At 37.7% G+C, this 27,807-nt stretch overlaps 1 protein-coding gene across 5 annotated transcripts in view; it reads right to left on the minus strand.

Annotated features, from left to right (window-relative positions):
- FOXJ3 (forkhead box J3) overlaps positions 1–27,807 on the minus strand; it is a 124,533-nt gene that overhangs the window by 51,806 nt on the left and 44,920 nt on the right. For 4 of the 5 annotated variants that reach the window (XM_045584688.1, XM_036444310.2, XM_036444311.2 and 1 more), the window contains 2 exons: positions 17,465–17,789; positions 9,324–9,398 (listed from right to left, as the gene is read on the minus strand). In XM_045584688.1, the coding sequence (XP_045440644.1) occupies positions 9,324–9,398; positions 17,465–17,788 (399 nt within the window). In that variant the 5' untranslated portion in view covers position 17,789. Of the gene's footprint in view, positions 1–9,323; positions 9,399–17,464; positions 17,902–27,807 lie in introns of all 5 variants that reach the window. The other variant, XM_036444312.2, reaches the window with a different exon arrangement.

A 27,807-nucleotide genomic window follows, 5' to 3' on the forward strand; every position in this document is an offset into this window, starting at 1 on the left:
GAACCTTTAGAAGAGAAGAAATACAAATGACCAATAAGCCCAAGAAAAATGCTCAACATCAATGGTCATCAGGAAAATTCATAATAAAACTGCAACAAAATACCACTTCATACCCACTAAAATGACTTAACTGAAAAAGATAGGTAATACCAACTGTTGGCCAGGATGTGGAGCAACTGGAACTCTCACACATTACTTCTGGGAATGTAAGATACAAAGCCACATTGGGGAAAAGTTTGGCAATTACTTATAATATTCCATCTACAAAAGCAACTATTCTATTATTCAAGAGAAATGCAAACATATGCCCATAGAAAATGTGTACAAAAATTTCCTCGTAACTTGTTCATAATAGCCTCAAACTAAAAATGTCAACCAACAGATAAACAGATTAAAAAGATTGTGCTATAGCCTGGCCAGCGTGGCTCAGTGGTTGAATGTCGACCCATGAACCAAGAGGTCAAAGTTCGATTCCCAGTCAGGGTACATGCCTGGGTACGGACTCAAACCCCTGTAGGAGGTATGGAAAAGGCAGCTGATTGATATTTCTCTCTCTGTGATAAAAGTCAATAAAAACTTATTTTTAAAAAAAGACTGTGGTATATTCATGCAATGGGACACTACTTAAGAAGAAACAAACTAATATATCTAATAGCATCACAGACATTATACTGAGTGAAACATGGCAGACATAGAGCATATACCAAATGATTCCCACTTAGGTGAAGAGTTCAATAATGTGAGGTTTATGTGTACTAATCTACTATGGATAAACCTAAGAATTTAAATAAATATCACTATCTAAAGCTGGGGCCTATCTATATAATTGCTTAAAGGATTGAAACAATGCATGTAAAATATCTAATCTATGAAGCAATTATGTAAATGTAAACATTATTATTAATTCATATCAAGAATCCTGGTTCAACAAGCTAATGTCTTCCTAAAGAAATAGACTACAATGTTTTGATTTGTAAAATCCTAAGAAAAATCACAACTAGAATTGTACAGCTTTGAACACATATTCAAAAAATGAATCAACTGCCAACTTCAAGATATCATAATGAAAGATTAATTCTAGAGAAAAAAGTGGCACCCAATTAAAAACTAGGCAGCAATCTTAAATTACAAAGTATCACTTCAAATAAAGTACATTTTAATTATTCCAATAATTTATTTCTGATAGTTTTATCAACACAAAATATTCTGCTCTATCACACACTAATGTGACTTTTAACAGCCCCTAGATTAAAAATAGCCTAGTAAAAATGCTATTTTCTGATTAAATACAAGTAAACCCAAGAAGCTAATACTAACTTCATATTGCTGTGGAAAGCAGTCTCTATCATAAATAGCCTACCATTCCAAATGGCTAAATCTGTAAATTTTAAGTTTTAACTAATCCTACTGATCAGTGGTAAAGTGATCACAGACTATTCTCCGCTCTTCCTCAGCTCTCAATGCTCACCACTTCAGAAGCCTCAAGCATAGCATTTGGTCCCTTTTGTCCTGACTTCTTTGGTTTCATATCATGTCTCAATGTTATTGTTGTTTTTACTTTCCAGATTAGGTTTGGCAATCCAGTTTTAAGTTTTGGTTTGTTTGTTTTTTACCCTCTACCATCTTAGGATGCTGCTCCTGGTAAATGCCCATAGGTCCAAGGCATAGCATGTGCATGTACCATAGATAAGAGCGAATATATATCCAGTTTCAGTCTTAGTTTATAACTGTTGCCTAAGCATAATTAAGCATAATAACCCTTTTTCTTCCCAGAAGTTTCTAGTTTAAACAGAAGGTTAAATAGTCACTCTATTCAGACCACAAAAATAAGTCTATGAACAGTAAAATATAAAGTACTTAAAAGCCAAGCAGTTTGGCTGCTAGCACAATGAATGTGTGGACAAAAGCTATTCCAAGGCCAGTTCAGGTCCCCAGAACATTCTTGGTTTTTATTACTTCTATATATATATTGATTATCAAATTAAGCTAAGTGTGCTCAGGAGAGATCATTAGGGAATTTACTCTTAATCAATGAATTAAAAACATGTAAATTAACATATTAATTATAGTACAGTAAATGGTTCCTCTAAATGCTAAAAATATGTTCTAATAAGCAATTAATAGTTGGCCATATCTTGTTTTTGTTTTTTAAAATATATTTTTATTGATTTCAGAGAGGAAGGGATAGAGAGAAACATCAATCAGCTGCCTCCTGCACGCCCTCTATTGGGGATTGAGCCCACAACCCAAGCATGTGCCCTGACAGAATCAATCTACTGATCTCTTGGTTCATGGGTGGACCACTGAGCCACAGTGGCCAAGCATGTGCCCTGACGGAATCAATATACTGATCTCTTGGTTCATGGGTCGACCACCGAGCCACAGTGGCCAAGCATTTATCTTGTTTTTAAATCATCAGTGCCTTAACAGGATCCTTTCTGAAATTATTTTTAAGTTGGAAATAATGTTTTATTATATCACAATTAATTTCCAAGAGTTCACTTATATTTAGTATAACTCACAAAGCAATTTAGTATGACCATTATGTTATTAGTTTAGGCTAATTCAACATTGTCTTGTATCTCACTATATGTCAAATTAATTACTGAGTCTAAGCTTAGAAGAAAAGGACTTGATAGTCAAATGAACTTATGACTGACAACAACCCACATGTTCTTCAAATGGTCATTACTATGGTACACCCATATACTAGTAATGAATTATATGAAATATAATAGCTTACTGATACTCAAAATATGGCTGAATCTCAAATGCATTATGCTAAGTAAAAGAAGCCAGACTCAAAAGGCCATCCATTGTCTGAGTCCCATTTATATAAACTCTAGAAAAGGCAAAATTATAGTTGTCAGGGCCTGAGGGTGAGGAAAGGAGCTATCTACCAAGGGACAAGACTGTTCTATATTCTGATCATGGTTGATTACATTGCATGGATTGTTAAAACTACTAGAATTATACACCAAAGAATGAATGTTACCATATATACTTTTTAAAAATTAACTTTGGGGCAAAACAATTTTTAAAAGTTTAGATCTGGAAAAGAAAAAAAGATAGTCAATCACAGAATGTTATCTCCCTCATTAGGAAGAGAAAAGAGAATCTGCACGTGGGAATAAAAGGCAGCTGTAACTAAAATGGTTTGCCGAACAGTGTATACTGTCAGGGTTCTAGGTTGGCACTTCTGTTTCTGCAATGTTCTCTTTGAATCAGACCCTCTTCTCTTTCTAACACAATCTTTCAGACCCTCTCTGAATGCTGCTTCTTATTCTGGGCTTTCTAACCTTGGTTTGTCTAGTGGACTGTCTCTCATTCATAATCAACCTTTGCCTTAATATGCATTCACTAGCACCAATCCTTTCTTCACTCTTGGATCTCATGTTAGTATTTACCTCAATTCCCTCTATTCCTGATTCTATCTCAACTTTGTTCTCACTGGTCCCTCAGCTAAACTTGATTATGTCCTCTTCCCAGACTTCAATTGGGGTTCTTATATGTTATTAATTTCAACTATCCCTGAAGTGCTTCAGAAATAGCAAAGTAAAGCCTCCCTTGGGATCCCCACCAATGTTTTTCTTCACTCCGATAAATATGACGTCCTTATTTCTGTCCAACGAAACTCTTGCTTATCTTTAAATTCTATTTAATGTTTGGTTTTATACAGTCACAGATAAGAGGCCAACTTCTTCCTCACAAAAACTATGCTCTTAATTTGACTAGTATCAAAATTACACTTTTCCTTCTTCAGGGTACATACCTTTGATCCTGCAAAACCGCTCATCACTTAATGTTACATATTATGTTCCCTCAAACATCTCCAATTTTTTACACCTTTTCACAAATAAAGTTACCAAAACAGGATACCAACAAATAATAGTCAATTTGCAATACTAATAAATACAACACAGTACTAACTTAACAAAAAAAAATACACTTTGAAAAAGAGATCAGTCAATTATGGCCCCTTATACTATGAGACAGGACAGAAATAGAAAAAATAAATTAAAAAAAATTAAAAAAAAAAATATATATATATATATATATATATCACAATCTCAGAACTTCCAATAGTTAATTCACTATCTAGCAGTGACTTTGTTGATTCCTCACAAACCAAGAGACCACAACCTTCACAGCCACTGAGTTTTACACAACCTTCCCAACCCCAGGCAATAAATTTTATCCACTCCACTCCCTAAAAAAAGGGAGGAAAAGCTTTTTACTATGAATTCACTGTAGTTATCTCTCCCAGGACAAGCAGGTTGCCTTCAGTGTCTTAAGCTTCTTAGTTACCAATTTTATTACAGACCATTGTTGCTAATTAATTATTGAAACCATTTCCTACAACCCTTTATTTCCTTAAAGTCAGAGTATCATTTTTATGAGGTAAGAGAGGACAAGATTAAGAAAAGATTCAGTGGAAAGAAAAGAAAGAGAACTCTATATTTTTAAACTAAATTTAGCTGATAGTATTTGTTTTTCCATAAACTGAGCAAAATATTTACCTTTCTTTAAGGTTACCTTTCTTTAAGGTTAAATATTTACCTTTCTTTAAGGTTATGTGAATTGCATAAAAAGCATACTATGTTAAAAAAGACAAAAATACAGAAAGTAAAACTAATGAGAAAAGAGGAGAGAAAAGACAGGAATAAGGAAATGGACAGACTACAGTATGAAGAAATAAGGTTGGACTCAAGGAAAGAGAAAATAGAAATCTGTCTGCCAAAAAGCAGCAATTATAAATGCAAAATATAATTTCATTTTGTTTGTGTTTCTTTTTAAAGAAAATAATGTGGCTGTTTGTAATTAGTTTCAGGGAACAGAGGAAAATGGATTTCAAAGCTTTTATGACAACAGCTTCTAGGAAATGAAGGATTGAGTCCAAAATGAATGGCCATATAAAAATATGTGTAATTCAACAATATTCTTCAAACTTAGGCTGGCCTTCATACCTCTCTGGTAATACTTGAAACAGAAAGCTATACCATAATAAAGATGAGAAAGAAGATGCTGTATAAGCTACTTCTGCCTCTCTCTCTTGGACCCATCTGGGTCATAGTAGCAGCTAGCAAAAGCCTAAGGGGTAAAAGTCCACCCCATACCCAAAAATCAAAACTACTCCCACCCCACCTTGGCTCAATGGTTTTCTCCCACTGTGGTGAGGGTGGTTTTGGAAAAGCTCCTCAAATGCCAGGAAACACTGTAATACAAAAAGAAAAAACAATTCATAAGTACCCAAACTTAACTAACATTTTGGCCTCCCTCTCAAGGAAGATTGGCACAGTGGAAAAAGCACTAGTCTAGGAACCAAGAAACCAAATGTATTCTGCTTGTTCAGCATTCATTCTAAGACATTTGATTACTCCAGGTGCAGAATATAAGCCAGAAGCTGCTGATGGTCATCTCTGCTACTAAATGGGCTGAAATGCAGGTATCAGTAAAGCTAAGGAATGTGAAGAGACATGCCTGGTGAGAAAATTTAAGAACCAGGCTCCAGTTCTTACTGTAGGTATTTTCTCCCTTAAGTTGGTCTGTAATGGGCTTCTGTGACTTGCAAGTAAGTCTGGCCAATACACTTGTGTTCTATTTCTACACTGAACCTGGGTTATTCCTAATTTATTTGCTTTATTTAAAATGGGCCAGATCTGAGGTTTTTCAAAACTTTTTATAAGCAATGGAAGTGTTTTTTAATAAAATTTTATTTTTATATCAAAAATTAAAATGTTTTTAAATTAATGTATAAGATCAGATTATAACATTTATTTCTGATCAAAATCAAATAGGACAATGGTATTTAAATCTCACCTTGAGAGTGAAAATAAAAATTACTTTTAGTTAAAATGTACTTTATAAGATCAAATATACTATATTTACAATTATGACCAAAACCAATAAGAAAAATGTTTTTTGATAAAAACAAGTTTAGCCGAAACCGTTTTTGGCTCAGTGGATAGGGCGTCAGCCTGCGGACTGAAAGATCCCAAGTTCGATTCCAGTCAAGGGCATGTACCTGGGTTGAAGGCATATCCCCAGTAGGAGGTGTGCAAGATTCTCTCTCATCGATGTTTCTAACTCTCTATCCCTCTCCTTTCCTCTCTGTAAAAAATCAATAAAATATTTTTTTTTAAAGTTTAATACTAGAGAATAATGATAAAAATTGAAACCTTTTATTTACTTCTCAGGATTCAATTTACTTCTTTATTTTATTTTGGTTGCACATCAGTAAGATGATCTTGATTCAAAAAGAATAGTTGTATAGAGTAATATATGTCTTTCTACATCTCCCTTAACCCCATGAGATATTAGTTGACTAAGGTGGAGAAAAGCTTTAAGTTCTGCACAAAAGAGAACCTGACAGCAGGTTTGTTTGTTTTTTTAAACAAATCTCCAATTGACTGAAATTTAGTACATAATGGAGGAGACAGAGTTAACCAAAGTACATACATGCATATATGCATAACCCACGGACACAGATAATAGTGTGGAGAAGGCCTGGGGTGGAGCAGAAGCTGGTGGAAGAGGATAAAAAAGCAGGAAATGGAGAACATCTATCTGTAATACTGTTAACAATAAATAGCCCTGGCTGGAGTGGCTCAGTTTTTCGGGCATTGTCCCATACACCAAAAGTTGCAGGTTCAACTACCAATCAGGGCACATGCCTAAGTTGCCGGCTCAATCTCCAGTAGGGGGTGTGCAGGAGGCAGCCCATTGATGTTTTGCTCACATTGATGTTTCTTTCTCACCCTCCCTTCCTCTCAAAAAAAAAAATAATAATAATAATAAATATTTTTTAAATATATTTAGCACATAATATAGTTTTCATGTGTGGGTTTTTTAAATGACTTAAACCTCATTTAAAAATTAAGTCTAAGCCACATGGTTACAGAATCTAATTAGTTGCTTTATAGAACTCTAATAAAATAGATTAATTCCTAAACTCTTAAGAACCCTTTCAGTCAGAGTCATATATACTCACTGCCCATAGAAAACTGCAATGAAGTAAACATAAAATTTGTAATTCCTTTTTTATGATAAGCCTGCTTTAAAGGAAATTCCTAGACTCAACCCTAGAGAGGTATGAACACAGGCAAATAATTAGGTCAAATAAGAAAACTATTATAATAACCTATTCAATCTTATTAAGAACCAACTTAATAAGCAAATCATAGTAGGTACTATAAAAAATTAGTTTTTTAAGAATGCCTGCTTTACAATAAAAATTAATAACTCTCCATCTCTAACCTTAAGAAATTAGCCATCTAGCAAAGGATACAATATATTCATTCATTCAACAAGAGTGTCTCTTCAGTGCCACCAGCCACTGCACAAGTAACTGGGGCTAACAAGTAAACTATTATATATACATACTTGAGAGGCCTGGTGCACGGATTTGTGAACTGGTGGGGTTCCTCAGCCTGTCCTATGGGACAGCTCTTCAACATCCCCTGAGGGGTCCCAGAGTGCGAGAGGGCACGGGCCAGGCCAAGGAAGGCTCCAGGGCGTATCTGGCCCATCTCGCCCAGTCCTGATCAGCCGGACCCCAGCGTTAGCTAACCTACAGGTTGGAGCGTATGCCCCCTGGTGATCAGTGCACGTCATAGCGATTAGGCATACACACACACACACACACACACACACACACACACACACACACACGTGTGTGTGTGTGTGTGTGTGTGTGTGTGTGTGTGTGTATATATATATATATATATAGAGAGAGAGAGAGAGAGATGATCCCTACCCTCATAATTTAGACTTTAACCTAAGGACAATAGATGACCAATTAAGATTTTAAACAAAGAGTACACAAGATTATGTTAACTTTTTTCCATAAAGATCGCTGGCTACTATGTGAAAGTTGCTATAAATCAGAAATAAGTAAGTCCATGGATAGAAAGACCAGTTAGGAATTGCTACAATGATGACAAAGTAACAGGAACTCAAAAGAGGAAACAATAAACTCATTTGGGGGGCGCGCTTGTATGGGGGGGGGAGTTGTGGGGGGAGGTTAGCCTCAGAGAAGTAATGCTGAAATTCAATCTTAAAAGACAAGAAGCCTGAAAAGTAGACAAAGGGGACTTGCGCATTAAGAGAAGACCACTGGATGGCCCTAGATAGTTTGGCACAGTGGATAGAGCATTGGCCTATGGACTGGAGAATCCCAAATTTGATTCCAGTCAAGGGCACATGCTCGGGTTTGGGCTCGATCTCCAGTAAGGGGCATGCAGGAGGAAACCGATCAATGATTCTCTCGCATCACTGATGTTTCTATCTATATCTCCTTCTCCCTTCCTCTCTGAAATCAATAAAAAATATATCGAGAGAGAGAGAGAGAGAGAGAGAGAGAGAAGACCATTTGAAAACCATGTTTGGGAAACCAAGTAATCCCTTACAATGGGTCTTGTACGGGGTGAAGCATAGCTAGAAAGGCTGATCAAGAAAAACATAGTAAAGGATGTTTTATAAAAGAAACATCTACAGAACACTGAGGAGTACTTTTAAGCAGAGTGAAAATATGACCAGGTTTTCATTTCAGAAATTTTTTTTCAGAGACACTTAGCCTAAGGAAGACAAGAAGTGCAAAGATTCAAACAAGAATTCATGCTTGCTAACAGATACACTGTCCTAATTTAATAATTTATCCTGACAACCAAATATGGTCCAAGCAAATACTCTGAGCTTAGAAATCAAGCAACTAGTAACAAGTTCAAACAGCAATGCAGTTGACATGGCTATTGAAACAAACAAGTCTGTGTAGATAAAATACTAAAAATGTAATAATGGTGGTAGGAGATAAATGGAATAAAGAGGGGGGGAAAACAGCAACTAAGAAAAAAAAGGAAATAACAGAAAAACAATTTTATTTCAGGGTAAAAATTACTTCCAGTTGTCAATTACACACAAATCCACCTCTTGTATGTAATAAAGTGTGGTTCATAACAAGTCAAAAACAAAATTTAATACATACACTTAAGAAAATAAAAAACAAAAACTAGATTAGAAATAGCAAACTATAACAGAGAACCAGTTCTATACTAGCTAGTTTTCCACTGTTTAAAAAGAAAGCTCTCCCCACCTGGCTGGTCCTTAAAGCATACCAATTAAAATGGGGATAAGGTGGGGCAGGGTAAGGGAGGGTAAGTTGGAGTGGGCTAAAGGAGGACTTGCTATTTTAACAAATAGTTCTGATCAATGAACTGAATGCTTTCATCCCAATTATTTTTCTTTATATAACAGATATATCTTAGGTATACACATGACAATAGATAAAATAAAGAATCCAATTATTTTAAGAAAACAAATCCTACCTTTCCAGGGTCATCCTTGGATCGAGGCACTTTAAGGAAACACTTGTTCAGCGACAGATTATGTCGTATGGAATTCTAAAATTAAAGAAGAAAAACCATACAGTCACTGGAATCCAAAAAGTGAAATCCCCTTTAAAAAAAGAATCAGAAATCTAAATATTTCTATGCACTGAAATACAATTCCAAAGAGAGTAAACTTTTTAAATGAGCTTCAAGTTTAAACCTTTTTGATTTTCAAATTATGAATTCTACAAAGGAAAGCAGTTATTGAAAGTTTCTGGTGAATGTTACAAAATTCTAAATAATGGACTATATGTCCCATTTTAAATGTTTATTAAGAAATTTTAATGATGCAGAGAGATGCCTATGATTAATATTAAATATTAAATGCTAAATATAAAATTATATATGTATTATGACTTTGTGATTAATTCATTCTTGGAAACAAGTCAAAATGCAAATTATGAGTAGCTTTTTTACACAGAATTATATGTAATGATTATTTTCATCTTTTCGGCAGTTAAAATGATCTATAAAGCACATGTATTATCTATCACTTTTTAATGTTAAAAATTTGAAACAAATAATTCCACTGCTCCATTACAAGAGCATATAGGCACCAATCAAGTTCTCACTGCAATCTCTAAGAAAGAAAAACAGAAAGAAGATGCTGACTACAAAGGGCTAGCAAGAATATCTAGGTTTCTCAATGTATAGGCATTGAGCCTGAGGACTAAAAGGTCCCAGGCTCGATTCTAGTCAAGGGCACATGCCCGGGTTGCGGGCTTGACCCCCCCCAGTGGGGTTGGTGCAGGAGGCAGCCAATGGATGATTCTATCTCATCACTGGTGTTTTCTATCTCTCTCTCCCTCTCGCTTCCTCTCTGAAATCAACACAAAAACAAACAAAAAATAACCACCTTAGATGGCAGGAAAATGCAACTGGAAAAAAATCTGAAAGAAGAAATCTTTCACTAATAAGTAGGATTATGACAATTTTTAAAGAAAACATCTAAAGCACATTTCTTCTTAATGAAATTCTCCAAGATCCATTCATAATTGTTTATTCCAAAATGGCCAGGTGGAGAAGGGGTCCAACTACACTTAACCATGACTTAGAATTTTGGGAGGTCGTTTTGGCATAATGTTTATTTTATTATTTAATACAAAATTCAAAACTCTAACAATAATGCCTATATTAAAAGTTCCCTCTCATGTAACTATATTGATATTAATGAAGATTTTAAAAGATGAATATAAATCAAGCCTATCTTATTACCAAAACATCAATTTAAAACTTTGAATGGGAGTCCCCTTCTGCTTGGGAAGTAGCTAGCTACCAAGAATGATGATCTCTCCCAAACAGTGAGAATACAATGGGTTAGCCCACTCCCTCCCCAAATCACACATATTTGAACAGCCTTAGAGAGCTGAGGTTGCAAAGCAGCCCCAAAAATGAAATTCCTGGAAAGGTAAGCCCATTCAGTGAGAAAGGGGACAAACTGTCGCACCTTTTGGCAGAGCCTGGGGGAAAGAAGTGACCACCATCCAAGAAATTAGCTAAAATTTGAAAGGCCAAGCATGGGCTAATCTGTCAGTTTAGAGCAGGGCTGGGGAACCTTTTTTCTGCCAAGGGCCATTTGAATATTTATAGCATCACTCACTTAATAAATTTATTTAGTATAAATTTATGTTGCTATGAAAAAAAACTTCCAGTCTTACTGAATTTTGAGTCCTGCCTCTGGTTGCCTCGGCAGGACTAGACCAAATGACTTCGAAGGCCTAATATAAGACCTGCAGGCTAGAGGTTCCTCACCCCTGGTTTGGAGCAATAATGTTCCCAGACACAAGAGAAGTTCCCAATCACTTTCAAGCTCTTCTCCATGAGCCCTGCTCACAAGAAAGACTGCAGAGTGGGGGGTGGTTAGGAAGAGACCAAAGAAAGTCTCCTTTATTGCATAAGCAGCAAAGAGGAAACTGACAAGCACAAAGCAGGAGACAAAACCGCACGACCTTCTATAGATATTACAAAGCAAAAACTTAAGGTAGGGGCAGCAAAATCTCTCACTCATAGGACTCTGGCAAAGACTGCTTCTAAGGAAGAATGGGGGGGGAAAGAAAAAAAACTTCTGCCTGTAGGGAGGGACAGGAAACCCCTTCCCAGGACATAGGCAAAGATTTACTGCTGATGGGAGAAGACTAGATGCAAATTCCTTTTACCTCTGGGACAGTGGGACAGAATTACCTTAGCTGAGAATGGACAGGGAATTATCCCAAAACCAATAACAGATGCAAGGCTAGTCTGGCTGAAGAAAAGAAACACGAAAAGAGCCACAGTCCCAAGGTCAAGGGCCTAAGTAAGACTAAGTTGAATTAAAACAACAGATAAAACCCCCGGCCCTGCCAGTGAGTAATAAGCAGAAACAATCTGATAGAGAAGAGGTAGAAGCATGTCTCTCATCCCCACCTGTAGCAAGATTTCAGAGACAACTGAAATCTAAAAAGAAAAGCAGGAAACTAAGAAAAGCCTACAAGCATCTAAGCCCTCCATTCCCAGTCCAAGGTAATAGGAGACTACTGCTAGAGAAATGTAAAGTCTGCAGTACACTGAGGACAAAGATATAGACAAAAGCCATATCCAATGCAAGTATTGATTGATTCAACTCCCCACAAAAATGATCTGGGACAAAAGATGCTTGTCCATTTATAAATAGTATCCTATCTAATAAAGAGGGAATATGCTAATTGATCATCACTCCATCATAAAGATGGCTGCACCCACAGCGGAGGCCAAATTTCCATAAGGAGCCTTAATGAGCAATCAGCAGGGACCTGAGGCTACGCCCTCACCCGCCCCCAGGGGGCTTGACAGGGGACCTCAGGCCGCACCCTTCACCCCAGTGTCAGGCCAGGGAACCGGAGGCCACACCCCCCACCTGGCAGGGCTTGACAGGGGACATCAAGGTACATTTCCCATCCTGATGCTGGGCTAGGGGGCCTCAGGCCGCGCCCATACCAGGTGGGGCTTCACAGGGAACTTCAGGCTGAGCCCCCCACCCCAGTAGAAGGCTGGGGGACCTCAGACCGCACCCCCTGTTCAGCAGGACTTGAGAGGAGACCTCAGACTGTGCCCAATGCCCTAGCACCGGGCCAGGGGACCTGAGGCTGAGCTCCTATGGGTTTGACAGAGGACCTCAAGGTGCACTCCCAGTGCTGGGTCAGGGGAACTCAGGCTGCGCCCCTGTCCAGTGGGGCTTGACGGGGCACCTGAGGCTTGCTCCCCCACCCCTGCCTATTGGGGCTTGACGGGAACTTCAGATCATGTTCTCCACCTGGTGGAGCTTGATGGAGGACCTCAAGGTCACAGGTTCGATTCTGATCAAGGGCATGTATGTACACATTCCCAATAAAAGGGGGGATGGGGGGGAGTGCAAGAGACAGCTGATAGATGTTTTTTTTTTCTCACTGATGTTTCTCTCTCTCTCTCTCACCCTTCCTCTCTGTAACAAAAATCAATAAAATTTATGTATTTCTTAAAAAGGTAACTATTAACATAATTTATTATGGGGTTTTCAAAATCTAAGAATAAAATGGATGATGCTGGAGCACAAAGGATGGGTCAGAGGATTTAAAATTATCCTATATAATAAAGAGCTAATATGCTGATTAGACCAAATAGCAAAACAACTGTCTGGACAACCATCCAGATGAAGCCGGAGCTGCGAGGGCCCGCCAAGGCTACAAGGGGCTTCGAGAGCCAGCTGAAGCTGCAAAGGCTGGCAGAGACTGTCAGGATTTTGTGGCTGCAGCCATACATCCAATAAGGAAAAAATATCCCAAGGCTTATATTATTCATTATATGGATGACATTCTCTTAGCTCATAAAAATGAAATGCATCTAAATAATAGCTATATAGATTTGCAGGACTCCCTGCATTGTGCTGGATTATGCTGAGCACCCGAAAAAGTTCAAAGGACATTACCTTTTTCTTATCTTGGCAGCATTATTGAGGGAAAAACAATAAAACCTCAGAAAATTTAAATTCAAACTGACACTTTACTTACATTAAAACTAAAAAAGGAATTCCCACTTGACCCAGTGATCCCACTTCTAGGAATATATCCCAAGAAACTAAAAACACCAATCAAAAAGGATACATGCACCCCTATGTTCATAGCAGCACAATTTATAATACCTAAGATTTATAATACAGCCTAAGTGCCCATCTGCAGATGAGTGGATTAAAAAACTGTGGTACATCTACACAATGGAATACTATGCTGCTATAAAAAAGGAACTCCTACCATTTGCAACAGCATGGATGGACCTGGAGAGCATTGTGCTAAGTGAAATAAGCCAGTCAGAGAAAGGTAAATATCACATAATCTCACTCATATGTGGAATATAGTGAACAACAAAAACTGATGAACAAAAATAGATCCAGAGACAAAGAAACACTGAACAGACCTTCCAACCTCAGAGAGAAGGCAGGGAAGGAGGGGTGGGGTAAGAGGACAACCAAAAGACATATATGCATGCATAGCAACACAGCCAATGTGGTGGTGGGGCTTGTCCTGGGGGGGCAAGACTGGGGGGGGGGGGGGTGTCAATTGGGAAAAAGGAAGACATATGTAATACTTTAAACAATAAAAAGAAATCTCTTAGTCTTCCCTCATCCCAAATCTTGACAAAAGAAGTAACTGAACATTAGTGCCTAGTGGGAAAGCCAAAATGACAGCTAAGACAGATCACTATTACTTGCTTAGAATGATGTTTTTTGACTCATGGGTCAAATTGTATTATATATTTCCTCCACTGAAATACTGTTAGAATGGACTTATTCAAAGTATATTGCTAACAAACTTAATGAGTTAGTCAATTAAGAGTTTGGCAATATCACCGAAACCGGTTTGGCTCAGTGGTAGAGCATCGGTCTGTGGACTGAAAGGTCCCGGGTTCGATTAAGGTCAAGGGCATGTACCTTGGTTGCAGGCACATCCCCGGTAGGGGGTGTGCAAGAGGCAGCTGGTCGATGTTTCTCTCTCATCGACGTTTCAAGCTCTCTATCTCTCTCCCTTCCTTCTGTAAAAAAAAATCAATAAAATATATTTCCTTTAAAAAAAAAAAAAGTTTGGCAAATCAAATTAATAATAAGTATTTCTGCACTATTTGAAAAATTATAGGCCCTATGTAATGGTTAAGACATGAGCTTTGACATAAGAAATAAAGTTAGTAATACTGCAACAACTATGTATGATGTCAGATAGGTACTAGACTTTATCAGTGTTATCACTTCATAAGGTATACGAATGTCTAACCATTATGTGTACACATTAAACTAATATAATATTGTGTGTCAACTAGGGAGGGAGGGAGGAAGAAAGGGAGGGAGGAAAAGGTTAGCTAACTTGAAATTCCAAATCTACCAAGTCTGGTATCAAATCTTGGCTCACCATTTTCTAGCTAAGAAACTCTGGAAAGTTACTTCTCTAAGCCTTTAAAATCTGGACAATAACAATAGTTACTGCAATGATACAAGGTAATTTAGTATACAGCACCTGGCACACAAAAAGTAACAAAAGCAGCTATTATTGAATATGTACAGAAACAAAAACTAATTAAACAAGATCTCTGAACAAAATTTGTAAGTTCTACAATAGTATTACCGTGTTTCCCCGAAAATAAGACATCCTCTGAAAATAAGACCTAGTGCAACTTTGGGAGAAAAAATTAAGACACTGTCTTATTTTTGGGGAAACAGGGTATTAATAAAGCATGCTGAAATACAAGAGATAATTCTATAGCAGAAGAGAGGTAACATCTGAGCTGAAAGAATAAACAGAACAATGCCAACGGGAAAGGGGGCAAAAGAGAGAAAGTCCACAGACAAGTAAGAGAACAAAAGAAAGAAATCGAAGTGTTTATTTCCAGGGACAGCTAGAAAACTATAACAGGCAGGGGGGAAAGAATATATTAAGAGGGAACCAGCAAATAAAGACTGGGGAAAAGTCTGTGGCCAGAATTCAGGCATTCATTCAAACCTCATGTGTTGAGGCTTACTAAATGGAAGCACTGTACGAGGGCATAAAATTAAATAGGAGATATTTTAAAATACTTTCCCTTAAAGCAACTGATTTTCTGACCTGGTGTGGAGTACATCACTGGTGCACAATACATCTTTAATGTCTTTAACAAATATAGTCAAACAAAAAGACACAGCTGCTGACACAGGAAGGCTTAAGAGAAACAAGACTACCATCTAATGGCAGACTTAAAGTTCTATAAACCTCTTCTGCCACATACACACACACACATGCATACACATGCCTCACAAAGCACACAACTGGGCAATTCCTATATACGAATATAAACATAGCATGTACAGATACAAAAGTTTAATTATTTTTTTGTAAAATATAAATTAGGTGACTAATTTGATGTGACGTAAAAAGCCTAGATAAGAAAATAGGGATTCTCAAAAAGAAAACGTTGATTCTAGGGCTGCAGCAGGGAAGGTATGAGCCTAAAACATCCTGTGATGCCAGAAAGTTAAAAAGTGCTAAACCAACAATAAAAGGGGGGTCATGCCAACCTGTAAGAACTACGAATGGCCAAAGCTGTAACAGTTTGAGCAATGATGATACAAATAAAATATCCATCAGTGCATAATATTACAAATGAGTGACTAAGTATGCCGGGACCGGTTTGGCTCAGTGGATAGAGCGTCGGCCTGCGGACTGAAAGGTCCCGGGTTCGATTCCGGTCAAGGGCATGTGCCTTGGTTGCAGGCACATCCCCTAGGGGTGTGCAAGAGGCAGCTAGCTGATCGATGATTCTCTCTCATCGATGTTTCTAACTCTCTATCCCTCTCTCTTCCTCTCTGTGAAAAATCAATAAAATATATTAAAATAAAAAAAAATTTAAAAAAGATGGGAAATCTCTGTCCTTGTAATCTGGACCTTTAAAAAAAAAAAATGAGTGACTAAGTAAATAAAAAGGAAAGAAGAGGCAGCTCTTCCTTACAGAAGAATCCCAATTAATAAGTGTATAAGGAATAAAGAAGAAAAAAAAGTCACCACTAGAAAACAAAAACTGCTGTAGATATGATCCACCAATAAATGCTACAATTAATGAGCAAGGTCTAAGAAGAAAAAAAAGGCTACTTGAATGCCCTCAAAATATTTCTCCAAAACATCTTATAATTTATAAAGTAAGAAATAGTATAATAACTTTATAGATGAGAAACCTGGCACATACCACATTAACCAAAGAACCAAGGTTAACAATACCAGCAATAAGATACGGTGACATCAAGTACTCTTAATATGATATACAAACAAGGATATATCAACTTTGCATTATTCTGCCACAAAATACATTATCTCACTCTAATTACAGTATGAGAAAACATCAGACAATTCCAAACTGAGAATTATTGTCCAAAGTACCTGATAAGTACTCTTCAAAAAATGTCAAAGGTCATAAAAACAAGAAAAAATTGAGAAACTGTTACAAATTGGAGGAAATTAAGGAGACATAACAACTACATCAATGTGGGATTCTGGAACATGAAAGGACATTAGTGGAAAAACTAATGAAATGTGAATAAACTGTTTACTAAGTAGTTAACAGTACTGCTTTAATCAAAAGTATTGTACCAATATTAATTTCTTAGTTTTGATCATTGTACTATGGTTATAAAAGATGTCAATATAGAGAGTGAAGGACACCTGGAAACCCTTTGCAATAATTATGTAACTCTTCCATAAATCTAAAATTCTTTCAAAATAAAGATTTTAAAAAATCTTGGATGATAAAAACAGTACTAATTGCAATACTACATTTTTTTTATTTTACCTTAGACTGTCAACTTACCTGAACTGTGTTGTTGTCTAGTGAATGCTACATTATCTCTGTTCTTATTTTATGCTAAGTCAGTCATATAATATAATAGAGCTCTAATAAACCAATATTCTACCAAAAAGTTATTCACTAACTAAAAACACTTAATTTCCTTTGATACCCTAAAAATTACTAGTAATTAGAATTTTATCTTCACCTACACAGAGCTTTATCTTCAAGAGAATCCAATACTGTTATTGCTTACAGCATAAAAATATAAATTTTTTTTAAATCCTTACCTTCCAACCACTGCCAGCCTCTCTATAATATGGGAAGTTATCACAAATCCACTGGTAAATCTCACTTAGTGTCATTTTCTTTTTGGGTGAACTATTAATTGCAAATGTAATGAGGCTGGCGTAACTGTATGGCGGTTTCCCATCTTTGTGCTGTTGGACTTCTTCCTGGTCCAGAGTTGTATTGGGGTCCAGGAGTGCATTCTTCTTGGAAATTCCTGTTCCATGTGCATTTTGTGTAGCATCAGATTTTTGAATGGCTGCTCTCATGGTGAGCTGGGGTAACCAGTCCATAGATGTTAGGCTGCTCTCCAATTCAGATGTCATCCTGAAGGTAAATAGACTCCTTAGTCAGTATCAAGGAAAGAACCCCTGCTTCTCAAAATATCCAATATTCACAAATCTAGGAGTTCCAAAGTGAGGGAAAGCCTGAGTTAAATCTGGAGGGAAAAGATTGAATATGTTAATAACCAAACCAAATATTTAAGAGATCAACATTTCCAATCTTTTTTATTATTTTTTATCCTCTCCAAAACACAACAAATTTGGTTTTAAAATGTTTAAGATACAGCACAATACATAAACACAAAGTGATTCTGATTACTCACTAACAATAAGGGCCTTTTAAAAACTTAAGACTGTACATCTGGTATTTCTTTTACACAAATTTTAAGAAAGTAATACATACAAAGTAGTGGCAAGAGGTCAGAAAAGTACCTAAGAAATAGGCACAGAAATTTGCACAGAGAAAATACGGTAGAGCTGAGCGGGTAAAGGGTAAGAAGCGTAAAGGAGGGTAGACAGGAATATCAAAGAGACAGATTAGCTGGGGGCATTGAAAGTAAGGAAGAATGCAAACTCAAGGATATTGATGAACAGGAAAAGAGTATAGACAGGACTGGGCACTATCTTTTAAAGTGAACATATCAAGGAACAAGTTTGAAGATCTGGGAGCATTGGATATAAGACATTAAATCACATAAATGGACAGCAAGAAAAGAAGCATTAAAAGCTCAAGGACAATCTAAACATCCAGTGATCTGGATTCTGTAATGTATTTCACTCCAAAGCTGAAAATTTTAGATCACTATAACCCAAAGAAAGAAAAAAGGAAAAACAAAATCTGACAGGTTAGCACATTCTGAAGGATGAAGCTCTTCTTAAAATTAAAAGTAGGGGGGGGGGGGGGGGGAGAAGCATGACACTTCACAATGGAATTGCTAATTTTCAGCAGAAGTACCAACCTTTCTATCCTGGGATCAAAAAAGCAATAGCGACCCTGACAATAAAGTAAAGAAGAATGAAAAGCTTCTAAATTATATCAAAATATTGGGGAAAAGAGAACAAAATAAGAAACTTAAAGTATCTCATTGAAAAGAAAAATGTGTGGCTAAGTCCATCCCAAATGACTGCAGATAAAAAGCAACAGGGTAATCACTTAGGATCTGAACTTCTGGGAAGCATGCAGAACTGATAAAGAATACAGGCTCTTGAACCAGGCAGACTAGAGTTCAAGTACTGATTCTACCAGTTACTTGCTGTGGGGTCATGAACACGTTAATATTCCTAAACTCCAACTTTCTCATCTATAAAATGAAAAAATAATACCTACAGTTAAAATATTATTTTGAGAATAAAACATGGTAACATATGCACAGAAGAAATATTCAGTAAGTGTTAGTTATTACTGGAGTATCTTGAGAGGGTAATAATACCCTATAAAGTAACCAGGATTAAGTACTAGCTATTATAAATAGAAAACCATGAGGAGTATAACTGTATTGCCAGTGGAGTCCCATTAGATACTAGAAGCCCTGCACACAGAATTCATGCACAGGTAGGGTCCCTAGGCATGGCCTGTGATCAGGGCTAATCTTCCCCAGTTGCCAGCAGTCAGCCCCACCCCTGCCACCAAAATGTGTGGGGCAACCGACGGGGCAATCCAGGCCTGCTTGCACCCACCTTGGCCTGGCACCACCAGCATCCCCTGCCACCCACCCCAGTTCCCCATTCCCCATTCCCCATCAGGCAATTGGAGGCTGCTATCCAGAAGGGAGGTTGGGGGCAGGAGATCAAGAGGTTGGCCAGCAGGCCCGAATCAGGCGATTGGGCCTGCCAGCTGGGGACAACTCATGCATTAAGCATCTGCCCCCTGGTGGTCAGTGTGCAACATAGCAACTGGTCGTTCCAATGTCCAGTCTATTTGCATATTAGCCTTTTATTATATAGGATTGTTTTTCAAATATTTAGATCCACAGTTTTACCTTTCTCATTTTCTCAAGTTGCCTTTATTTATATTATATGCGTGTCTCTGGAACCTGAACTTTAAATTCCTCTATACAGCACCTTCAGCTTAAAAAAAAAAAAAAAAAAAAAAAAAAACACTTACCAACCTGCTCTCTAATCTCAGCGAGAAATGCTTGCTCCTCACATATAATAAAAGAACTTGTGGAACAAAGGGACAAGAAAATTTAAAGATCACAGAATGTCAAGAGAGTAGCAAAGTACCCTAGAAATTAAGAGACTAATTCCTTCAATCTAAAAATGAAAAACCAAGGTCTGCTGAAGTTAAAAGACTTATCCAACTTCACATGGTAGTTAACAGAATTAAAACCAGAGCCCAGATCCTCTAATGACTAATCCTGTAGTTTTTCTACGATGTCTCATTTGTAAACTAAGAATAACAACTTTATTGATATAAAGTACTCAAAACAGTCACTGGCAAAAAGTAAGTATTCAATAAATGTTAGCTACTGGTGATGTTGATGATAGTAGTTACTGCTATTATTCTTCACATTTCATTCTATAAACATTGACTATTATTATACACACTGTCACCCTATTTGTCTCAATTAAATCTCCACTGAGTAGCTTTATCTTGTTCAAATTCCCAAAGCATCAGTCACATATATTTTCAAAGTTAATATAAAAGTACATTACAAATTGGAATATAATTGATATTGCAGATGTTCTCTATTGAGAACCATCTTTAACTTCTTTCCTTCCAACAGTATCACTAATTGAGACTTTATGAGTCCAAGTAATATAAAAAGACATACAGTAAGTAGATACTTAATCTGTGTTATAACATTTAACAAGAATTTATAATTACACTGGAGGCCTGGTGCACAAATTCGTGCACCAGTGGGGTCCCTCGACCTGGCCTGCAGGATCAGGCCAAAATCAGCTCTCTGACATCCTCTTAAAAGGAGTCTCAGATTTGCAGAGGGCGCAGTGAATGATTTGGGGCCAAGGCGGGATGCAAGAGGTTGGCCAACTAGGTAGGGACCACAAGATGGCTCCAGGGCGTATCTGGCCCGTCTCACTCAGTCCCAATCAGCCAGACTCCAGCAGCAAGCTAACCTATCAGTTAAAGTGTCTGCCCCTGGTGATCAGTGCATGTCACAGCAACTGGTCAACCAATCGACTGCTCCCTGGTGGTCAGTGCATATCATAGCAATTGGTTGACCAGTCAACTGTTTGCGCATCACAGAGAGCAGTTGAGCATCCTTAGAATATTATCAGCATATTACGCTTTGATTGAACAGACAACTGGACGACCGAAAACTTAGCATATTAGGTTTTTATTATATAGGATATGTACAGGGCTATGCTACAGTAAGATTTTATGCGCGCACGCACGCGCACGCACACACACACGCAAAGTATAAAATTCCTACCCTCTGAGAACATATAGGCCAATCAGGAAGATAAAAAAAAAAAGATTTAAAAAAAAAACTAAAAAAAAATTTTTTTAAATATATTTTTATTCATTTCAGAGAGGAAGGGAGAGGGAGAGAGAAACATCATTGATGAGAGAGAGTCATTGATCAGCTGGCTGCCTCCTGCATGCCACACACTGGGGACCGAGCCCACAACCCAGACATGTGCCCTTGACTGGAACTGAATACAGGACCCTTCTTCAGTCCACAGGCCGAGGCCTTATCCACTGAGCCAAACCAGCTAGGACTAAAACAGTTTTTAAAAAAGTACAAAGCTGAGCTCTTTGTGCTGCAATGGTTCAGAAAAGAGAGGGGACAACAATGACTGAAGCCTTAAGCGGTAGAGATAAAGAAAAAGTTCAGCTAAAACTTGAAGTTAAGATCTACACAGGCTGGAAAGATGATCCCTAATTATCAAAGACATTATGAGAAAGAATTATTCCATTGTTGTGCTTATTTTCATCAGTTCTGCTAGCGTAGATCTGAAGTTCACTACAAAATCTCCTTTAAATTCAGACTGAAAAACTTGGGCTTCTGTTTTGTTTGTAGTTCATTAAATTTCATATATTTTCGGCAGGGAAGTAAAAAAGTGCCTCCATTGTTGGTGCTTAGGCTAGTCCCTGAAGTGGTTCTCCAATAAGTGTTGAGGACACAAAAAATTATCATTATATATGGCCAGATCAGTAACTTTAGAAGGAAACCTCTTAGTGAAACAGGGATAACAGAAGCCCACTTGTATAAAAGAACAGATGGTAGTAAATTTTAAAAGAGCATGAAAGATTCTGAGAAATCTGGTTATGAAAATCTGGTTAAGAAATGTCAGGCTCTCATTACCTCCTCATTCCAAAAGCTTCCTAGCTGGCCTCCTAGATAATGATTTCTCACCACTCCTCCCTGCTAGTTATCTCCAAAGTCCATGCATATACGTACTCCAAGAGAAATCTGTCAGTATTATTTTTCATGTAATTGTGCCAAAAAAAACTTTCAATGGTTCTCTTTCTCCTATTATACATGCTAAATTGGGGGGTGTTGAGGGGGGGAGAGAGTAAGGAACCAAACTCTTCATTTTCAACTATCAAGCTGTTTTATATGTATAACTAGAAGCCCAATGCACGAAATTCATGCATGGGTAGGGTCCCTAGGCGTGGCCGGCAATCAGGGCCAATCTGTAGGGCAATCAGCAGGGTCATTGGGGGGGGCCCCACTGCACCTGCCTTGGCCAGCCTGGCGCCACCTGCTCACTGGCCCTGTCCCCTGCTGCTGCCGCTGGTCACCCCAGCAGGGCCAAAGGGGTGGGGGGGAGAAAGGGGATGCAACGCCAGCCCACTCACCAACCAGCCCTGCCCCCCACCACTGGCACTGTTGGTTGCCTCCCTTTGTTGGGGCGACCAGCAGGGTGATGAGGGGGCGGCGCACCTGCCTTAGCTGGCCTGGGGCCTGCGGGCTGGAGCAGCTCCTGCATTGAGCATCTGCCCCCTGGTGGTCAGTGCGCATCATAGCAACCAGTCGTTCCACAGGTCGTTCTGCCATTCAGCCAATTTGCATATTAGACTTTTATTAGAGGAGGATTGCATCATAGGTTTAAGCTTTCTACCCTCACTCCCTCTTCCCGCACCCTCCCCATTAAAGATAGTAACCATACACTAGTATTCATATGCTATTTAACACCATTGTAGGTACATGTTATCTAAAAAGTTTTTATTTTTTGAATATACTTTTATTGATTTCAGACAGAAAGGATGAGGTATATGGAAAAGAAACATCAATACCGAGAGAAAATCATTGATCAGCCATCTCCTGCCCCCCACCCCTACTGGGGATAAAGCCTGCAATCTCGACATACGCCCTGCCTGGGAATTGAACCATGACCTCCTGGTTCATAGGTCAATGCCCAACCACTGACCCACACCAGCCGAGCTCTGAAAAATATTTAGACATGGAATAAAAGTATTCCTTTCTAAAATGCTATTTTCCTCTTATTCTGCCTAGCTGGCTTTTATTTTTCCTTCAAGACTCAGCCCCAAACACTCCCCTTCCAGAAAACCTGGTCAATTCACTCTTCCCATCCTTTACCTCCTAAATTGACCTAGAGCCTCCTCCCATAGAATATAAATACCTCTATTACAGGGCTTATCAAGAATTATAATTATCTTTACCTATCTTTCTCCCATGAGACCATAAACTCCTTGGAAGATACGTTCTTGTTCTTTTCTGCCTCCTCAATGCCTAGTAACATAGTAGGTAAAGGATCAATAAATGATGGTTAAATAATTAAAACAGTGACTATCCACTGAATGTGGGGTGTGCTCCTCTCCAAACAAGGGAGACCTTGCATATTTAAAAGCTAAAAGAAAGAAGTGAAAGAAAAGGGACTCAACAGCATGAAGTCAGGATAATCACAGGATCAAAATCCTTTATGAGCTTTTTTTTTGGGGGGGTGGGGGAGTATGACTCAGGATACAGATCAACAAATAGCAAGCATTATACAGGAACACAGACAGTTCTGCTTAAATAGCAGAGAAAAATGAAAAGATAGAGACAAAGATTAAAAAAAAAATAACATTAGTTGTGGGAGAAAGCAAACATGAAGACCTTAGGTTTGAAGTTCTTAAATCTATGATGATATCTGTTGCTTAAAATAAGTTCCATGAGAAATTTTTTCTGCATAAAATGAAAAGGTAAAGAGCATCGAGATATAAGATATAAGAATAATAAGGGTAATGAAGTTGTTGACCTAGATATTCCTGAATCCTCCCACTCAATTCCAGACATCTTAAGACTTGGCAACACATGAGAAATTGAACAATTGAGAACTCAAAAGAAATCCTTTTAATTAACACAGCAGGAATTCTGGTCACATGCATTTCAGGAGATATATACATATTTTGAATATATACATACTTTATATAATATATAACTTTTATTACAGCATCTCAGCACTCAAGACAACTAGAAGCAAGGTATGTGGCAGACTACTAATCGCCTATCTGTTTTAAAAACACTTAATATCTGTTTTTACCTCTTCCTTAGAAATACAACTTCCATTTTATTACAGATGGCATTGAGCCTTTTGCCCTTCTGCTCTTCGAAATGTGGACACAAAAGTTGTTGCTCCAGCAGTTACCTTGGATTATAAGGTGGCCTTTGAGAATGGAAGCCACAAACTGAGGATATGGAAGCCATAGAAACAGAGAGAAGGAATCTTGATCCCTGATTTTTGTGTGAAGCAATTATGAAGCTGTTCATCCTAACCCTAAACTGCCTATCATCTAGACTTTTTATATGTTGAGGTACTATAAATCTCTACCACTGGATGAATGCAATTCCTAACAAACATGAAATTTGGGAAATGCAAGTGGGGTGATAAAAGTAATAGAACCTCATATGCAATATTCACTTAAAAAAAAAGAGTTGATAAGGCAAACATTAAGAATTCTGATAACAAGGGATCTCAATACTAGATTTCAAGCTGTATTACAAAGCCACTGTTCTCAAAACAGCCTGGTATTGGCACAAGAACAGACATATAGATCAATGGAATAGAGAACCTGGATATCGACCCAAACCTCTATACTCAATTAATATTTGATAAAGGAGGCATGAACATACAATGGAGTCAAGACAGTCTCTTCAATAAATGGTGTTGGGAAAATTGGACAGACACTTGCAAAAAAATGAAACTAGATCACCAACTTACACCATACACAAAAATAAACTCAAAATGGATACAGGACTTAAACATAAGACGGGACACCATAAAAATACTAGAGGCATCCACAGGTAGCAAAATCTCAGACATATGCCAAAAGAACTTCTTCACTGATACTGCCCCTAGAGCAAAAAGAAAATAAGTGGGACTACATCAAAATAAAAAACTTTTTTACAGCAAAAGAAACCATCAACAAAACAAGAAAGCCCACTGTATGAGAAAACATATTTGCAAATGTTATCACTGATAAAGGTTTGATCTCCAACATCTACAGACAACTTATACAATTAAATAAAAGAAAGATAAATGACCCAATTAAAAAATGAGCAATAGACCTAAATACCCTGTTTCCCCGAAAATAAGACAGTGTCTTATATTAATTTTTTGCTCCCCAAGATGCGCTAGGTCTTATTTTCATGGGATGTCTTATTTTTCCATGAAGAAGAATACGGTACACATTTATTGTTAAATGAAAATAAAGGAAATTTATTACCTGTATACAGTACGGTAGTACGGTAGTTGTCAACACAAACCAGACAAACTGTGAATCCTACAATATCAAGAATTTACTCATTTATTCAATGACAATCATATCATCATCTTCTGGAACATCATAACAATCCAATTCCTGAATTTCCTGGTGAATTTCTTGTGACTCCATTTCTTTCAAATCAGTGTACCAAATCTCTTATGTTTAGCAATAGCATTCTGAGACAGAGCCTAGGGGGGGCCTTATTTTCGGGGGATGCCTTATATTTCACTCAGAAGGAAACCTGTAAGTAGGTCTTATTTTCGGAGGATGTCTTATTTTCGTGGAAACACGGTAGAATATTCTCAAAAGAAGACAGAAGGAAGGCCAAGAGGCACATGAAAACTTACTCAAAGTCACTAATTATCCGAGATATGCAAATCAAAACAACAATGCGGTACCATCTCACACCTGTCAGAATGGCCACATCAACAAATCAACAAACAACAAGTGTTGGCGAGGTTGAGGAGAAAAAGGAACCCTTGTGCACTGCTGGTGGAAATGCAGACTGGTGCAACCACTGTGAAGAACAGTATGGAGTTTCCTCAAATAACTGAAAATGGAACTCCCATTCGACTCAGTAATTCCACTCCTAGGAATATATCCTAAGAAACTAGAAACACCAATCAGAAAGGAAATATGCACCCCTATGTTCATAGCAGCACAGTTTACAATAGCTAGGATTTGGAAACAGCGTAGGTGCCCGTCAGCAAATGATTGGATCCAAAAACTATGGTACATCTACACAATGAAATACTATGCTGCCATAAAAAAGAAAGAATTCTCATCATTTGCAGCAACCTGGATGGAATTGGAGAACATCATGCTGAGTGAAATAAGCCAGTCAATGAAAGAAAAACAACACATGACTCACTCATTTATGGATAATAAAGAACATTATAAACTGATGAACAAAAAGATAGATACAGCCGAAACCGGTTTGGCACAGTGGATAGAGCGTCAGTCTGTGGACTGAAGGGTCCAGGTTCGATTCCGGTCAAGGGCATGTACTTTGGTTGCGGGCACATCCCCGTGGGGGGGGGGGGTGTGCAAGAGGCAGCTGGTCGATGTTTCTCTCATCGACGTTTCTAGCTCTCTATCTCTCTCCCTTCCTCTCTGTAAAAAAATCAATAAAATATATATTTTTTAAAATAGATACAGAGACAGTAAAGCAACAAACAGACTCAAATTACAGCATGGTGGATAGGGAGGTATGGGGGAGATAAGAGATCAACCCAAGGACGTGTATGCATGCATATAAGCAAAACCAATGGACGAAAAACTCGGGGGGAGGGGGGGCTGTGTATGAGCGTGGGGAGGGGGGAGAACAATAGATATGTACATATATAATCATATATAATAACTTAATTAAAAAAAGAGTAAAAAGCAAAAAAAAAAAAAAAAAAGAATTCTGATAGCACAGGCTGGAAAGCTGGAGACACTTATTAAACTGTGATGAAGAATTTGAGCAAACTGTCATGTAGAGAGGCTGGCAAGCAAACCATATGCCAACCAAGACTAGAGAAAGGAGAGAAATGTAGGGAAATTTTAGAATGTTGGCATGTGTTAGCTCCTCCTTGCCACTTAAAGTCCTAAGAGAGAAATAAACTTCATTTAGAGTTGCAAGCAGAGATGGAGAAAATGCCAAGTGGGGTAATCCCTGCCTATTGTCTGCAATTTAAGCTAAGAGTCCTATTATTTAAAGCCTTGCATGGTTGAAAAATCATCAACTTCTCAAGTAGCAAACTGAAGTAACTGAGTACTGCAAAACTGTAGAGAAGACTGGTACTTTGCCACACAGAAGCAATGTTGTAAGGGTGTTTTCTTTCTACCCAAAACTATTATTTCAAATAACCTCACAGAGCCATCAATCCCTCAGGAAAGAGGTCAATGAATTGGATGGAGAAAATAAATTCTTTATCCCCCACTAACTTATAGCTGAAATTTAGCATGTCCTTTAATTATGAAAGTATACACCAAATCATTAACAGTACCTATGATTTTGCCATCAATAAAAATCACAAAAAAAATTTTATTAAATGACAAATGTCATGGAAGCACAAATTTTTATTTAACTCCATCAACTATTTCAGAATTATGAGTGCATTAGACTTGCTGTAGATCTTTTTTATTTCATGTCTTACTTTAAAGCAGAGGTGGGGAACACCCATGCATGGGCCGTATAAGGCCTATGAAACCATTTGGTCTGGCCCTACCAAGACATTAGGTGAGCTACTTAAATGTCTGAACAAATATAGCAGGCTAATTTTTAAGTTGATAATTTTGTATGATCCAAGAATGTTGTTATAAATATCCAAATGGCCCTTGGCAGAAAAAAAGGTTCCCCACTGCTAAAGACACATCTAGCCCAGCTGTTATGGCTTAG

The sequence above is a fragment of the Pipistrellus kuhlii genome, unplaced genomic scaffold, assembly GCF_014108245.1.
Source record: "Pipistrellus kuhlii isolate mPipKuh1 unplaced genomic scaffold, mPipKuh1.p scaffold_m20_p_2, whole genome shotgun sequence".
Classification (NCBI taxonomy): Eukaryota; Metazoa; Chordata; class Mammalia; order Chiroptera; family Vespertilionidae; genus Pipistrellus; species Pipistrellus kuhlii.